At 38.3% G+C, this 16236-nt stretch overlaps 2 protein-coding genes across 7 annotated transcripts in view; one reads left to right on the plus strand and one right to left on the minus strand.

Annotated features, from left to right (window-relative positions):
- DCP2 (decapping mRNA 2) overlaps positions 1 to 8011 on the plus strand; it is a 47144-nt gene extending 39133 nt beyond the window's left edge. For all 3 annotated transcript variants that reach the window (XM_054488738.2, XM_063665148.1, XM_054488739.2), the window contains one exon: positions 370 to 8011. In XM_054488738.2, the coding sequence (XP_054344713.1) occupies positions 370 to 533 (164 nt within the window). In that variant the 3' untranslated portion in view covers positions 534 to 8011. The remainder of the gene's footprint in view (positions 1 to 369) is intronic.
- The window catches only part of MCC (MCC regulator of WNT signaling pathway), a 478671-nt gene continuing 463364 nt past the window's right edge, over positions 930 to 16236 (minus strand). For all 4 annotated transcript variants that reach the window (XM_054488736.2, XM_054488737.2, XM_063665146.1 and 1 more), the window contains 2 exons: positions 15999 to 16121; positions 930 to 14547 (listed from right to left, as the gene is read on the minus strand). In XM_054488736.2, the coding sequence (XP_054344711.1) occupies positions 14367 to 14547; positions 15999 to 16121 (304 nt within the window). In that variant the 3' untranslated portion in view covers positions 930 to 14366. The remainder of the gene's footprint in view (positions 14548 to 15998; positions 16122 to 16236) is intronic.

A 16236-nucleotide genomic window follows, 5' to 3' on the forward strand; every position in this document is an offset into this window, starting at 1 on the left:
TGGTGATAAATTCCTGGAAATCTTGGTAAACCCCAGCTTTATTTTTCTGTAACAGAATGCACATATAGTAGGTAAAACACATCTAGGAGGTAAAGTTACGCTCATTTTGAAAGCAAAGGAATGTCAAGGGTCTTAATGGCTGAGATTAAGATTTTGAATATGTAGAAATAATAATATATTGAAAATGCAGTTGAACACCAGTTTACGGAAAGGAAAATACATATTTTGGTGGTTCTATTTAGGGTTAGAGTCTGGGAAGATAAATATATACTCAAAACTAATTCTTTTGTAACAAAAGGCAAAGGGCAGTATTTGATTTCTTACTAAGGTTACTGAGCTTATTTATTTATTTATTTTTTTTTTAAACAGATGCTGTATATGACTTACCTAGCTCCAATGAAGACCAGTTGCTAGAACATGCCGAGGGACAGCCCGTGGCATGTAATGGACATTGCAAGTTCCCCTTTTCATCCAGAGCCTTTTTGAGTTTCAAGTTTGACCATAATGCTATAATGAAAATCTTGGACCTTTGATAGCAGCAGATGTATTGTAAATGTCCCAGGATCAGAGACCTGTTGCATTTGAGTGGGTGTCTCCTCAAGCCTTACCTTTCTCAGGTGTTTTAAAGAAATGCAGGGAGGCAATGTTTCTGAAGACATTTTCTGTTTATAAGAGAGTAGAAAGAAACACGAGTTTGCACTGTAAATGCAGTTATATAACCTTTTATACAGATTTATCTTTTCAGTGTTTAGCACAAGTTTAAGTTGCTTTCTTTGAGGGCATTTATTCTGTGTGACTGTGGGTTTTATTTTGTATTCTGGTTAAGAAAATAACGTATTGAGTTACTGTCAAGTAGCCAAGTTAATGGGAATGTTCCATCTACCTGTTACAGTGATTGCAATAATAGTATATTGGAGTTTTTCAAAGAAACTTAAAATAATGCCCAATTATTAAATGAACACAAGAGCTGAGATGTTACAGTCGCCAGGATTACAGGTGATCTACTTTGGTGGCATTTTGTACTTCTCTCTGCTTCTAACCACTGAGGCTCTGTAATCTTCCTCTGGAGTTTTAGTGAAAGGATTTATTGAACAGCTTCTGGAATATAATGTGCATGTCCAAAATGAACTCTTAGCACTTCAAAAGGACAAAGTCTGTAGCCTGGAGGGGCTTGAGTGGATGGGAGTTGATGCTGTGATTTTGAGCTGTGGTTACATGCAGTCAGTAAACCTGTGAGACTGCTGGAGGAAATGTAGCAGACAGCATGGAGGCTGGGACCCAGCAGCTACTTTGGGTCATGTCTTTACTGTCCTGCCTCCAACCCTTTAGTCTCGTAGACTTTTGTTCTTGTGGAAATTTCTTCTATATTCCAGTTGTGTAAATATGTATGGAAAACTGATATTACTAGGTTTTACATTGCATCTCCAGTATTGATCTTTGGAAACTGATGTTATATTAGGTTCCAATTTGCAATAGTAGCAGAGACTGACATGCTTTTGTTGGCCTGCTAAGCCCCTGGATGATGGAGCGAGAAGGGAAGGGGTATGCAGTTTACCCAAGTCCAAATAAAGCATTTCACTAGGTTACACGTTATGTATATGTGTTACATAACAGTAACATACATAACTCACTCCTAGGAATGTATTTTGCTTCAGGATTTTTAAATTCAAATACGGATGGCAGTGCCCATTTTAAGGAGGATTTCAGCTATAATTGAGGACAATCACCAGGGCGTTAAGGGGGCTTTAGTGTTTTGGCTGCATCTGACCTCACTGAAGGAATTTCTTGGGAGTGGGGGGTGTTTGAGTATGTGTGTGTGTGTGTATCTATCATGTGGGTTTTAAAAATCCTTTTTTACAGTGGTATCTACAAAATACTTCTCTGCTTATAAATGTTATTGTAGAAATCTTTATTCTGTGTAGGTAGCCTATTTAATTGGGTTCCACTGAACCTCATGGGACTTTTAAAAGAAGGGCTATTTAAGGAATTCACTTGGTAGTACTTTGCTTTAGCTTTTAAATGGCTTGATTTTAAAGGAGAAATTCTATTTATTAATGAAAGTATCACCCTTTTGGTGCTAAGCAGGAGAATTCACAATTAAATCAGTGTGTATAGAATTCTGATACTCAGAATCCTGCATCTTTTAATGTGACAAATTTTTGAATCCTGTGACTTTTGCTTTTTAATGCATTATATGATTGTGTTTGGAAGCTTTTACTGTTTTTTTCAGAAATACGGCTGCTTTGCTTGGGTCTCTTCGAGCCATATTTATAGTTGGTCCCAGCATTCCAGACTTCTGTTAAATTGTTAAAGGAGTGAAAATGTGGTTTGCCTGGCAGATGAATAATTTTCACTCATTTATTGTCTTCTGGAAACCATTTAACTTTTACTGTTTTTTATTTTTTTGGTATGTGTTTTTTTTTTTTCTTTTTAAGTGCATACTTTGGCCAGTCTTCCTGGTGCCTGTAGAGTTGGATTTTTCAGCTCTCAATACTGAAGCAAAAGAGATTAGAGTTAGTTACCAGAAGTATGGCCTCTGATGGTGTTGAGCCTTTTCAAGAACCAACAAATTATCTTTGTGATTACAGTAGTTTAACTATGGTTAAATGTTATTGCTGTTGCGCTGCTTTATTTAATGCACTGTGGAACAAAATATAAGGGTATTGTTGGGATGTGATTATGATAACTTCAGGCTTTTAGCTCTCCTCAAAGTTTGAGGTTAAAAAAATGTTAAAAGATGTGAGTTAAAGTTTATGTGTGTGATGTGACTTAACTATGCAGAAAATATTTAAGTTGGATGTGCTTGTTTTAGGTACATCTACTATACTTATTCCCTCAAACCTGGGTAATAGTTTCTCAGTGTTCAGGTTACCTTGAGAAAGGCCATGCTTAGCGAACTGGATTTCTCCTTTGAGAAATTTTAGTATGGTTTGAGGAAATCAAGTGATAAAGGAGTATGCTGAATATGCAATAATTTACTTCTACTGAGTGCTGCATTTTAAATGCTAGATGAGAAGAATAGTTGGTTTGCTTCATTATGTTTTATGTCTTTGAGAGAGATACAGGTCTTGGAATTCACTTTTTAAATGTTATGTTCCAACCTTATATGTTCCAAGGTGCAGTGCACTGTGAATCTTTTATTTTTTAAAAAATTTGTAGGTGCTTTTATGTATAACTTTAATGATTTATAAGATGCTAAATGAATTGTTTTTGTACCTAACCATTGTAATCCAAAAGATAAGGGTGTGGTTTACATGCTTTTAAAAAATTTTTGTTAAGAAGTAGCAAATGAATGGTTTAGGATTTCAAATAGTGATACCCTCCTGAGACATAAGCATATGGAGAGGCCTGAGAACCTAATAGAACTCATATAGTGTGAGTGAAATTTGGTTAAAGACGTTGGAAAATGAAGTTGGATTTTTGTATTCATGTATAAAGGAAAGTCTTCCAGTGCTGTCAAAGGAATTGTGGTTACTACTTGCGGTTCTGAGCTTTGAATATCCTTATTTTTCTATTAAATATCAATTAGTAAGTATAGTTAATGAAGACATATAATGAAAGTAATTTTACGCTGTAAGAATGAGTTGGTACTTTTCCTTTTGAAGACTTTAGTAATTTGTATGTAATGTCAAATAAAAGGAATTCAAATCTGAGTAAATAACAGCCTCCTACTATAGGAATTAGATTCTTCTATAAAAGTCACCATATTGTGTCCTATAGAAAAGTTAAGGTCTGAGTGCATGTGTGCATTAAAAACATTTCACTACCTATTCTCTCATGGACTTCTCGTCCTTCCTTTTTTCATCTCCAACAGTTAAATGGTAAGGAGAGCAAAGTTAATTATAAAAATTAGAAATTTTGCCAAGTTACTTTTCTTACCACAATACCCTCTCGGCTTTTTTTTTTTTTTTGAGATGGAGTTTCACTCTTGTTGCCCAGGCTGTAGTGCAATGTTGCAATCTCGGCTCACCGCAACCTCCGCCTCCTGGGTTCAAGCGATTCTCCTGCCTCAGCCTCCCAAGTAGCTGGGATTACAGGCATGCGCCACCACGCCTGGCTAATTCTGTATTTTTAGTAGAGACGGGATTTCTCCATGTTGGTCAGGGTGGTCTCTCTTGGCTTTTTATCTTTATTTTTGTACCAGTGGACCTTCCTGCTCCCTGAGACTGTTTTGATTGACATCTTTTGTGTTTCTGTATTTTCTGAGGCAGTATTTTCTTTGTATGTTAATCATAGTTATAGTAAAGTCAGATTCATTAACTTTTCTTCCTAGTTATTTTGACTTGGATTATTTTCTAGCCTGGAGGATGGGGTTCATATGTGTTGTTGTAACTTTAGATTAATAAGCAAGACAAACTATTTTTTTGTTAGAAGGTATCCTTTACATACCTGTCTCTAGGTAAACAAGTGTTATTAAAAACAATATTGTCAAACAGTACTCCTGACAGCTTGGTAAAGTCTAGGTAGAGTTTCTCATTTTGTATTATGTCCTAAGACTTTAAAGTGCATTTGTCTAGTTGCCAAAAGTTCTAAAAATGAGATTATGATGGGCTTTCTCAGCATCTTTTCGCTTCCTAGAATTGAGTTGCTCTTGAAGTCTGTACTCCTGTGTCAGAAAGATGGCAGATTGCAAATGGGCAGTACAGGCTTTTGCCCCATGCTTTCAAAGTAGGATTTTGGATTGCAGTTTCAAAAGAATATGATAGATTATTGTTATAGAATCAAAGTGTCCTGAAGGGAGAAGAATAGCTATAGTTGCTGGGCAAAGAGTATAAGAAAGAAACTTTATTTATCAATACTTGAGTGCTATGTTATGTTCCAGGCTAGAAATGCGATCATTGCAGGGCCTAAGTGTAGTCATTCATACATATATGAATATCTATATCTATAAATATATATGTATCGCCATTATCGAGTGTTTTCTAGCCCTGGATAAAGTTAATTTTTTTGAAGTATGATTGCCAAGCAATCCAGTGAATCTAAAGTAATTTTTCTCACTTTAAAGACCAGTGGTGAGGAGTCTGGTCCTTCCTGTACTGATACTGTAGAACTCCAGTCAAACTCGAGTGCACTGCTTTCTTACAGGAAGACAACTCAGAACACACAGCCATAATCTGCTGTGGTGTCAGTCACATCACAGTGGTTATACATTTGTCCTGAATGGTGATTCATTCCTTTCCATCTAACTTCCTTGTGACAAATAGCATTTACTATTGAAATAGTAGTCTGTAAATAGGGAAAAGAGTGAAAGTTACTCTTATGCATGGGAGTGGGCCTAACGGGTTGACTTCCACCAGCTGAGTACAAACAAGTGTAAAGAAAAACTGTGATAAAGTATGGAGGTTTTGAGAATTGTTCATAATGAAATCTTTAATCTGGGTTATAAGAATAATGAAATCACCAATAAAAACATTCCATTTATCTTGGATCTTCTGTGGTTAGCAGAGGAGTATGGTCTAGTTATGTTAGCAGTTTGAAGGCACAACCTAAAAGGAATGAGCTTTCACGAGGTGCTTACGTTAGCTGGGTAGTATTGGTCAAAGGTACTCTGAAGAGTGAATGCAGAAATCAATTGCCTGTGTTTGTAATCTTGTCCCACGTGGACCCTAACCTTTAGTAGACTTCAGTCTTTTAGTCCAGTAGAAGACAACGGCCCTGAATATGTGTTTTCTGCTTTTTGGTGGAAGGTTTCCTGCAGGTGGTTGGGTGGTTTTGGGTTATTGGCCACTGTTCGTTTAGTGCCATTTGAAGACCTGTTGTTTCTTAATCCTTTTTCTTGGTGTGACTGGCCAGGAAAAAGTCCATTGAGTTCTTTTTTTCTCCCTGGTGTCTTATCCCTTTCCTAAAATAATCCATCTTTTAAAATTTGTTTTACATCTCTATAGCAAACCTGCCACAGACTTGCAAGCAGTGATTTTATCTTTCCTTCCTGAGAAGGTGATCTCACTTTTGATGTTTGGGTCATCTGTGGACACCTGTGCTCTTTTGAGTCTCAAGGCTTATAGCTTTCACATTGGCTTGGGGACAACAGACTTGTGTGTGGTTCTAGAGTGAAATGGGCAGTGTTCTGCTGGTCCTCAGTCTTTGAGAGGTCTTAGGCAACATCCTTAGTATAGTGGAATTTCTGAGGTCAAATTTAACATTTTAATGTATTCTCCTTTTAGTTCATTGAATCTGAGGTTCTAAGTCTGTAGCTTCATTTTGAGCACAAGTCTGCATTGTCATTTTTTAAGAGATTGGCAAGCATATGCTTTTGTGATACTTAGGAATAGACTATGGATGGCAACAAATGAAAGTAAAGGTTCTCAACTGTGAATGAAATTTAGAAAGATAATTCTTCAGCAGTTGGTTGATTAGATGGGTTAGTGCTTTTGGAACATATAACAGTAGACTTGTATTCTTTATGCACTATACATATACGCACTGACAGAAAAGCACAGAAGACATACTGCTAAGAGTTTCTTTGTGCGTTTCACTACTGTTCTAGGGGACTGCTGTCTCTTTGGTTCCTTTTAGGTTTGTGTTAGGATGTTGCACGAGTAATCATTTAATGTTAAATGCAAGTGTCCAGAGAAATGAGTCTTAAAGTTCTTTGGTCATATTTCACTTCAGAGTTAGGACAGGAGACAGCTAACCTGACTTCCATTTTATAAATATTAGAAATTTTTTCTTCAGTAACAAAAACAGGGAAGGACAATAAAACCATGAACTATTTTGCTTTATGTCTGTTTTTTAAAAATAATTGTTTTGAAGTTTCCTTATTAGCTTAATACCTTATAATACTTTTTAAAAATCATCCTTGGTAATTATTGACTTATCCTAGATCAATGTACAATTCAGACTTTTATCTGTTAGCTTTAATAAAAATTTAAAACAATCTCATTTCAGAATAAAGTAAACGGAATTATAGTTCATGTATTAGCATTTTTAAGTGAAGTTCTCTTAATAAGATTGTCTTTTGTCTAACCAAAATAGGGCATACAGATTAGTTTGGATGGGAAAGCGGTAAGACTTGACTTTTTAATACTGTGCCTATTTCCAAAACAAGACTTGATGTGGCTTTTTACATTATGCTTTAAAAATGGAGGATACGTAGTCTTAAAACAATTTGTTTGGGAGTAAGTTTTAGTCGGAAAAAGGTGAAGATATTTATGCTGAGTTATGTTAAGCAAATTATTTTGAGACCTTTTGCTGGTGGACAAAAACTGAGGAAATGTTTCACTAAATATATTATGGTCAATGAAAAAACCAGACTTTAGAGTAAATGTGATAACCAAGTAGATTTGTGAACTTTATTTCTTTAGTAATTATTTTTGTCTTATGTGAAATGATTCAACCTTTAATTTTTGCCTAGATTATAGCAGTGTTTTATTTTACCTTATAGGGCATTTTAATGCTTGGAGAAAGACTATAAGTGAATCTACTTCAAGGGATTCTGTTCATGGTAGTGTACAGTTCTTGGTGCTCTTGGAAATTGTCAAACATTACTGATAGCAGAAAAGGAACCCCAAAACACCTGTAGTGTTCACCTTGTTATAAGAACAGAAACATTTAGAACAGGTTTCATTTTGTTTCTAGATTTATGTTGTTGTAGTTGAACAGCAACTTTTTTTCCCTCAGTGTTAACGAAAGGATAAAGACTGACTTTACCTGTATTGTTAGGTATGACTATCAAAGGATTTCCGGTGATTCATGTTTGTGAATTGGAGTTTAAATGTTTGCAGGATTACTGTACTTCCAGAGACCCACTAGAATGTCAGCTGTACTCTGTACTCTCCACTGAGAAAATGAACAAAATCCTATGTCTTAACAGTTATGCTCTAACTTTTTGAAAGCTTTTTGATGTAAATAATAGATTAGAAACTAAAAACCTTTTAATCTTACAAAATACAATTTGAATGATGGAAGGTTGTTCAGATACTGGCTTTCTGTAAAAACATCATTGTGTTAGATTGTTTGTAATGTACTATCAATAAAATTGGCTGCTTGGGCAGTTTTAGTTACCACCTTAGCCTGGTTTTCTGTTACTGTTACTTATCATCGTAGGTTCTGAGTTGCTCATTGTGGTTGCTGTCTCTTTGGACCAATAAAAATGGCAAGTATGAGATGAACGTGATAAAAGTATGTTTATATAACAGGAAGAAGCTGGGCGCAGTGGCTCATACCTGTAATCCCAGCACTTTGGGAGGCCGAGTCGGGTGGATCACGAGGTCAGGAGTTCGAGACCAGCCTGACCAACGTGGTGAAACTAAAAATACAAAAATTAGCCAGGCATGGTGGTGCGTGTCTGTAGTCCCAGCCACTTGGGAGGCTGAGGCAGGAGAATCTCTTGACCCCGGGAGGCAGAGGCTGCAGTGAGCTGAGATCGCGCCACTGCACTCCAGCCTGGGCGAAACAGAGCAAGACTCTGTCTGGAAAAAACAAAAAACAAGCAAAAAACCCCAGGAAGAAATATTGTGGAGAGTCTCTGCAAAAATGAAAATACCTCAAACAATTAAGTTTGTTGCTTTAAAGCAAGATTATAGTGTAGGGCTTGAGATGTGAATTCATTAGATATTTAAAATCCAGCAATTCTTAAGTAAGTTTGTGCTAGAATCAGGTTTTGCAATAGGAATACTTAACTCTGGATCTCAAGGGGGAAAGAAATACATTCTTTTCCATTAGAGACCTCAGCTATATGATAGTAACTTTTAAATTTTCAAAAGGAGAGTGACTGACTGAGGTGTTATAGTTACTTTGCTTCCATAGTGAAAACTTGAGAACATTGTAATCTTTCTTTCTCTAACAGATGTGTTGCAAAGCTGCTTGCCATCTTGTCCTGTATGACTTCCTTGCATTTCCAGTCCTTAATTACGTTCCCTGTTTTAATGATGTTTAAGAGGGGAAAAGACTCTCTTCAATAGATAACTTCCTATTTATGCCAAATTTTAAAAAGCCAACTAAAAATGGGCTATAAAGGAGGGTTCTTTGGCCATTTTGATCTAATAATAGTCTTACTTCTAGCCCCCCTGCTTTGACTAGGGCTCTTGATTTCATGTAAGCATCATGGATTTGATATTTGCCTGTATGACAAACAAACAGTTCTACAGAAGGATAGCCTTACCCTTTAAATAACACAGTTAAGGTATACCGTGGAATTAGAAATATTTATTCAGAATATAAGAATGTTTGTAAAATATTATAAATGTCTCTGTATAAATAAATGGAGTTTTTAAAAAACAATTCTATATCAAATAACGCAAAGTAGCTATTTTACAGCAGCTAAAACTAAAGGCATCTGGAAACATTTAAAGAATACAAGTGGAGAATCTAAAAAATTACAAGGTATAGTACAGTGTTAAGTAGCAGTTTTAAAATGAGACTTTCAGTACAAACAGTAGAACAATACTGACAAATGCAAACTTAGTCACATGTGCTTTAATAACTGACAATACATTCAAGCAGGTTTTTCTAATTCAAGTGTATAGCACATATTCAAATAATAGGAAACAAATCTCATGCAAAGTAAATAAGTCTTGATGTCTAAAAACTGATTAGAACTAGAAAAGAAGTGGACATGTTTTATTATCTTTGCATTAGGTTGAAACAAAAGCAGATTATCAGGGGCTCTTACTCACTTGCCATTCCTGACATGAGCACTATAAGTGAATACTATGAGTTCTACAAACAGAACATTTTCCACATGAATTTGATTTGCAAAAAGTGCAAAAGTGAATGGTAGAGCCAGAATTACTAAGTACGGCATCAGTGTGAATGTGGAGGAAATTTGTATATAACTTGCTTTGTTCTGCTGAGCTGATATTTCACCTGATTGATTAGCAGATGAATGACTGTGGAAAGATGAAGTACTAGTCAAGGATGTGGTTTTTCACAGCAGTTGCTATTTCCGGGACTGAATGATTTCTTCCTCTTGGTCACATGCAAAATCTCACCCAGATGTAATGTGATAAACAATTTACCCCAGTGTAACCTTTAAGCAAAAATGTATGGTGATCTGCACGTGAAATTGTCTTTTCTCTACACAGGTATTAGCAAAACAAGAATACATGAACAGCTGCTATCAACTTGTATACTTTTTTTCCACTTGTTTATATTTTAACAGCCACTGAGAGATCAGTGATGCTGTGGTGACAGCAGTCAGCATTATTTCTTAGAGAATACAAACGTATTAAGTTGGAGTAATTTCAGGTGTGTTAAACAGGAGATCCTTCTGAAGGCCACAAGTTTGGAGCTTACTTTAACCTGACCTGCATAAACATAAGATTTGTAGGATGTGGATAAACTTTAAGAACTGGATAGTGAAGGCGTAATTTTTGTTTTGTAACCAGTTATGCCTCTTCTATAAACTCTATAAGAGTGCTCAAAGGTGAATCAAACTTGTATCATTCCTTGTCAAATAGGCTGTTCCCACTGGATAAGAAAATTTGCTGTATGTTTTCCTGAAAAATTTTATAGTGTTCTACAAAGCCATCACCTTCTGCAGAAAAAAAATGTTACTTATGCTCCACCTCCCCAGCCCTCACTAAAAACTTTGGTAGCCCTATGGCGGCACCCTAATTAAGGTCAGCGCGGAAATCTCAACCATTACAGAAGTCTCTTACTATTTTGGCTCTCAAAATACTCTAACTAGTAGTTCTGTTTGCTGAATCTAGAAGTAGGTGGAGCTGTAAATAGTTTAATAGAATGATTGGGACATACTCCCAATTAAGAATTTGCAAATGGTTTAAAGCCTTATGGAGGAAAGGACACTTTCAGAAATGTTTATTTTTTTATAGTCATCTTGATATCTTATCACTTTAAAGCTTGATAATCCAAACTCTTGAGGGCTATTAAGGTTGACTGATATAGACTTAAAAAGTGATTGCTGGATAATTCTTGTGGGCCATAGGAACACCTTCAGAAGGGAACAGGCAACTATGGAGGTTCTTTAATTCATGCCAGTGACACAGGCAGTCCAATCTTGATCGGGTAACTACGGTGCACTTTTCATTTAAAATAATTTAATCTGTATCCAGTTAGGAACCAGAAGACTTTCAGATAGTTTCATGTTTTCCTTAGAGTGGTAACTTTCTTACTACTACCTAACAGCTTTTAAGAAAAAGCCTATGGGCTCTAATTTGGACTTCCTTTTGGAGTAGTGTGTCAAGGCTCTGACTTAAAACTCTGAGGTCCCTCTAAAATATGGCTGCAGGCTCAGAGAAGACTTAGTGCATGCATCTGAAAGGAGAATTAAGCAATTTTAAAAGTTAAGTGCTAGTTAAACATAACATTTGTTTCAGGCAGCATGGATATTAACTTCAGAAAGCTGACAAGCCAGCTGATGAGAATGATGAAAGTTTCAATAAGGAATCATACTGTTCCCGAGTCCATGACAGGTTTTGTAGCTGGTAAGCTCACACTGATGGCACTCCAACTATGGACAGAAGTCTCTTTTGCTTGTGGTTTGCACAGTTGGTTTTGTTTGCCTCAGTCCAACAATGGGAAATATATTCCAAGGGAACTGTGAAATGGGTCCTTTTGCTCTGTGCCCATTTCTTCAAAAGCCAAAGACTGAATTCTGAATAGAGACGGTTACTGACTAAAAGGGGGTAACCACTGAGGAAACTAGGGAGAACAATTCAAAATACGAAATCTGAAGGTTTTTAACCTCATATAAATCAGAATCAAGATCACTGTTTACCCTCATTGGAGATGTTTGTTAGAGAAAAATTCAGGTAGAGCCAGGTTATTCACAAAGGAAAATTACCCAGGCACCTGCAAGCATTTAATTTAATCAGTGTAGTTCGGTAGCTCCCACAATTAGCATAATCAAGTGCCACCTAGTTCACCTTCAAGAATTGTGTCTTGGGGAGTATTTGAAAAATACAAGGAAAGGAAAAACTTATAGCTTTTATATTATACATATTTATAAAATTAACACTTTTTCCTGCAAAATAGTTTTTATCCAAATCATCACATATTTGAAAGTACTAAACTCTAAGGTCAGGTAGGATGAGTAAAACTGGGGCCCTTAACAGGAGCTGGAGCCGCCTCTGCCTGGGGGAATTAAAGGGCCAAGAAGGGGAGGTTCTCTGATTTTACCTGGAGCAAGAATGGAGACAGAAGTCGGTAGGCAGGATTTTATTCCTGCTTCAGCCACATATTTCTGTGTCAGTGAAAATGAAAACTGCCCATTTGATGCCTGCTTAATCACAAAAGAGCCATGCACATCCCACTTTGCTCAGGGGAGGACGTTTCCCTAGGCAAGCTGGAAAAATAGTGAAAACTGATTTTTTTTTTTTTGGCATATGTTTTTCAGCCAAAACATTTTCCTCATGACAAAATGCAACTTTATATGAAAAGTGAAAAATTCTAAAAAATCACAGGTATGGCCAGGCACATTGGCTCTTGCCTGTAATCCCAGCACTTTGGGAGGCCGAGGTGGGTGGATCAGTGGTCAGGAGTTCGAGACTAGCCTGGCCAACATGGTGAAACCTTGTCTCTACTAAAAATACCAAAAATTAGCTGGGTATGGTGGCAGGCACCTGTCATTCCAGCTACTCAGGAGGCTGAGGCAGGAGAATCACTTGAACTCAGGAGGCAGAGGTTGCAGTGAGCCAAGATCATGCCATTGCAATTCAGCCTGGGTAACGAGCAAAACTCCATCTCAAAAAAAAAAAAAAAAAAATCACAGAACTAAGTTTGACCAAATGATAGAAACCAGTGAACATTTTCATAGTGATCAAAGCACCCCAAAGCTGGTCCTTCTAGACTGATACCAGTTAATCTGTTTTGTTTTGGAGATGGGCAGCCTCACTGCTGACCTTTCAGTGGTTGCTTTTAGGATACAACTGTCTGCCCTCCGAATTGGTGGCTGGAGTATCCTCCAGTGAACAGAAGGCTGTGGAATTTGTATCATTCTCTGAAAACAGACCCACCCGTAGCTCATGGACATAAAGACTCTATGCAGAAACCTCCTCAACTTTAATTTGTAGTCAGCTGTGGCACTGGAACACATTATTCATAGGGAATTTTGGATGGATTCTCTGGTGCTACAGAAAAAAACAGTAAATGGTCCTTCAAGTGTATCAGTGTAGAACTGAGAGAAGGGGTAGAACTGAGAGAAGGGGTAAAACTGAAAAAGAATAATGAATTTGTTTTAAGATGGAAGACCTTCCTGGAATAATTCAGTTACTTTGGTTCTGCCTAGCCCTGTGAGCATTTTGCTTGAAATTTAACCTTCTAAGCACCATATGTCAACCATCACCATATATCTGGGGGCAAAAAAGCAGCCTTAACTACCATTCCCTCACCCTGTCCCCGTCATGACAACAGGAGCTAAGGCTTGAACTGGGGGTTACACAGCACTCTTAAGTAGGCGTGATAAGTTTTGCAAAATGTTCAGTATCTCCTCAGTGTCTTGTCCTTAGGTAAAGACAGGTCCAGAGCTACAAATGTACCCATGTGGAAGAGATTTGATTCAGCAGAACAGCAATTATGTAGTGCCCTGGGGCGGGAAGTGCTAATAATGTTTCTCAGCTCTTGAAGAAACCCCTGACAAAATTTTAGTTCCACTACAGGCATCAAAAAGATTCTCACCTCTAAGTCTTGGATATTAATAAGGCTCCACTGAGAGGGAGAAATCCCAGAATCAAGAGAGCGCTCCCTTCTCAGCCCTGCCTCCAAAATGAAGGTTGAAGGAAGTTTTTATTTTCTCAATACAAAATTATTCAGGCACAGTCCTGGTGGTGGTCTGTTTGCAACTTTAGTGTATTTGGGACTATAAGTAACACCTGTCTACGCTCTTCCCATGACTTATAACTCCCAGAGATCACCTCTTAGGGCCGCCTCTATCTTAAAGTTGAGACCCGGGACTTGGAAACCAAAGCCTTGCTGTAGTAAACAAATCAGCAGTCCTTTTAAATGCTGGAGGCACACACAGGTCTGTTTTCCCATGAAGCAGGAGGAAACAGGAGAAACGAGATCCTAGAAGATGAGCCCACCATCTACCAAAAAGAGGATACAATGGAAAATCTTACAGAAACAAATGCCTGGGATCCCACTGATACACAGCCACCAGACCAGAAGAGGAGGGAGAGAGTGAGTGCTGAAAGCAGAAACGAGGCTCTGCTGAGAAAGCACAGAACATGTGTTTACAGGCTGTTGTGGGCCCAGGAGAGAAGAGCGGGCACCTCTGGATACAGTCCACAGTGTCACCATGGCCAATCACCCCAAGGGCTGAGTTGGGGCACTCCACTGTACAAGTGCTGACCTACCTGCCGGCCTTCCCTTTCCTCCTCCTCCCAACAAGTACATGGGCCCTTCTGTCCTCAGTGGTCTGCTGCAGTTTACTTCCCGTGGGCAGAACTCTGGTGCGTGAGTGCTGATTAAAGCGAAGTTTCATTGGTGTGTGGCCTGGAGTTCTCCTCCTCCAGCAGAGCTATTCTTTGCTTGAGCATCCTCACTTGGGTCTCATGTCTCTCCACCATGGCCATCATCTGCGACTCTAACTTCTTCAGTTTGTTTTGATGCTTTTTCTTTGCTTTCTCATAGGCAGCCACCAGGTTGCTAGGTGGGAATGAAGGGAAATTGGTATGAAGATTCATCCTAAGTAGCATTGTGACACACCGTCCTGTCCACTGGATAACCAGGTCTAGTGAGCACTGCTCTGAAGAAAGATCACTCATCCTCTTCGGTAAGAATCTGAAATCTAGTGGTCAGAGGAGGGACAGCACCAGGATGTCAACACTCAATGGCCAGTCACCTACTGGCTAACCCTGATGAATCCAGCCAGATTGCTAGAGGCTGGTTACTCTCACATATTAGAAGGGGTTCTAAGAGTCAAACCAACAATCCAGATTGGCCAAGTCTAAAATGGATAAATGCAAATAGTGGGTCTATTTGTTGCTCCATGGTTGCTTGTAACATAGTCAAGTGTATCTTACAGGAGATTATTCCTAAGGCACTGCAATCAAAATGACCATATCTGGGATGAGAGCAGAGAGGTTGTTCTTGTTCCAGCTTCCCTTTATGCTTTGGGCTGGTGGGACTCAGAATATTCAATTAGGCCATAAGCCAATGCTGCAAAGCCAAACATGGAATATATAGGCCTTTGGACTGCTCCCACTAGAGCCTGGTGGTGAGGGTATACAGTGAGCCAGGGTAAGTCCATTCCATGTACAGTCATTACCCTTACAGCTGCAGTTCTCCCAGATAGTCTGAGGACTCACCCCAGGGATTTGTAAAACCCATTCAGGAGGTCTGTGAGGTCTTAAGCTTTTATTTCCAACTATAGAGCTGGATGATGCCATGTGTTCTCAATATACATCCACCTAATGTTGACTGCAGAAGCAAATGTGAGAACCTAGCTGTCTTCTATTAAGCCAGACATTAAAGATTTGCAGAATTGTAAGACCAGTGCCACTTTTCTAATTATTTCTTGGAAAATAGTTTCTCATAAAAATGCCATTTTTTTTGGTAAAGGAAATAATAAAAACTTTAAAGAATTTATCTTAGTTTTAGTTCTAACATGAGAAGTATCAATAAATACAACTTACAGGAACAAAAGCTCTTTGAGGTCCTCCGTTTTTTATAGAAAAGAGTCCTGAGCCCAGTCTTAGAGCAGTATTTCCTGAAGTATTCCAGTGGATATTGTGTTGCTCACATAAATTCCATGGCTAATTTTGTTTGGAAAATACTGGCTTAAACAGATTTTTTATTATATGACTTCTCAGAACCTTTAAGATACATAATATCAGGAGGCATATACCACAGTATGCTACATTTGGCCAAAGGATGTTGTTACTGAGCATTTCTTAGTTTCCACAGAACATCTTGGGAGATGCCACTCTAAGGAAGACCAGGCTCTTAGAGCACCAGGAAGGGACTCACCCACTTTCTAGAGTTAGTTCTCAAGAGTTAGGGAAATGTCCATCCCTGGTGCTGTGTCTACATGCGGGGTGTCAGTCCAAGTACCACAGGTGGAGGGCGGTGGGGGCTGGGTATAGGGAGATTTTTACCTGTTGGCCCGCTTTAGATCATTCACGAACTCTGCGGATTGCTGATGTCGGATTTCACTGCTCTTGGTGAGTCTCTCCAAGGCACTCACCAGCTCTTGAACTCTGGCCTTCAACTTCTTTTCTCTATATCAAAGAGAGACAAAATATGCCAGGAGTAGTTTCAGATGATGCTGGAGGTGCCCACTACCTGGGAAGTGGTGACAGGAAGAGAAAGGTTTAGCTTGCAAAGCCTAAAGGC

The sequence above is a fragment of the Pongo pygmaeus genome, chromosome 4 (genome assembly GCF_028885625.2).
Source record: "Pongo pygmaeus isolate AG05252 chromosome 4, NHGRI_mPonPyg2-v2.0_pri, whole genome shotgun sequence".
Lineage (NCBI taxonomy): Eukaryota > Metazoa > Chordata > Mammalia > Primates > Hominidae > Pongo > Pongo pygmaeus.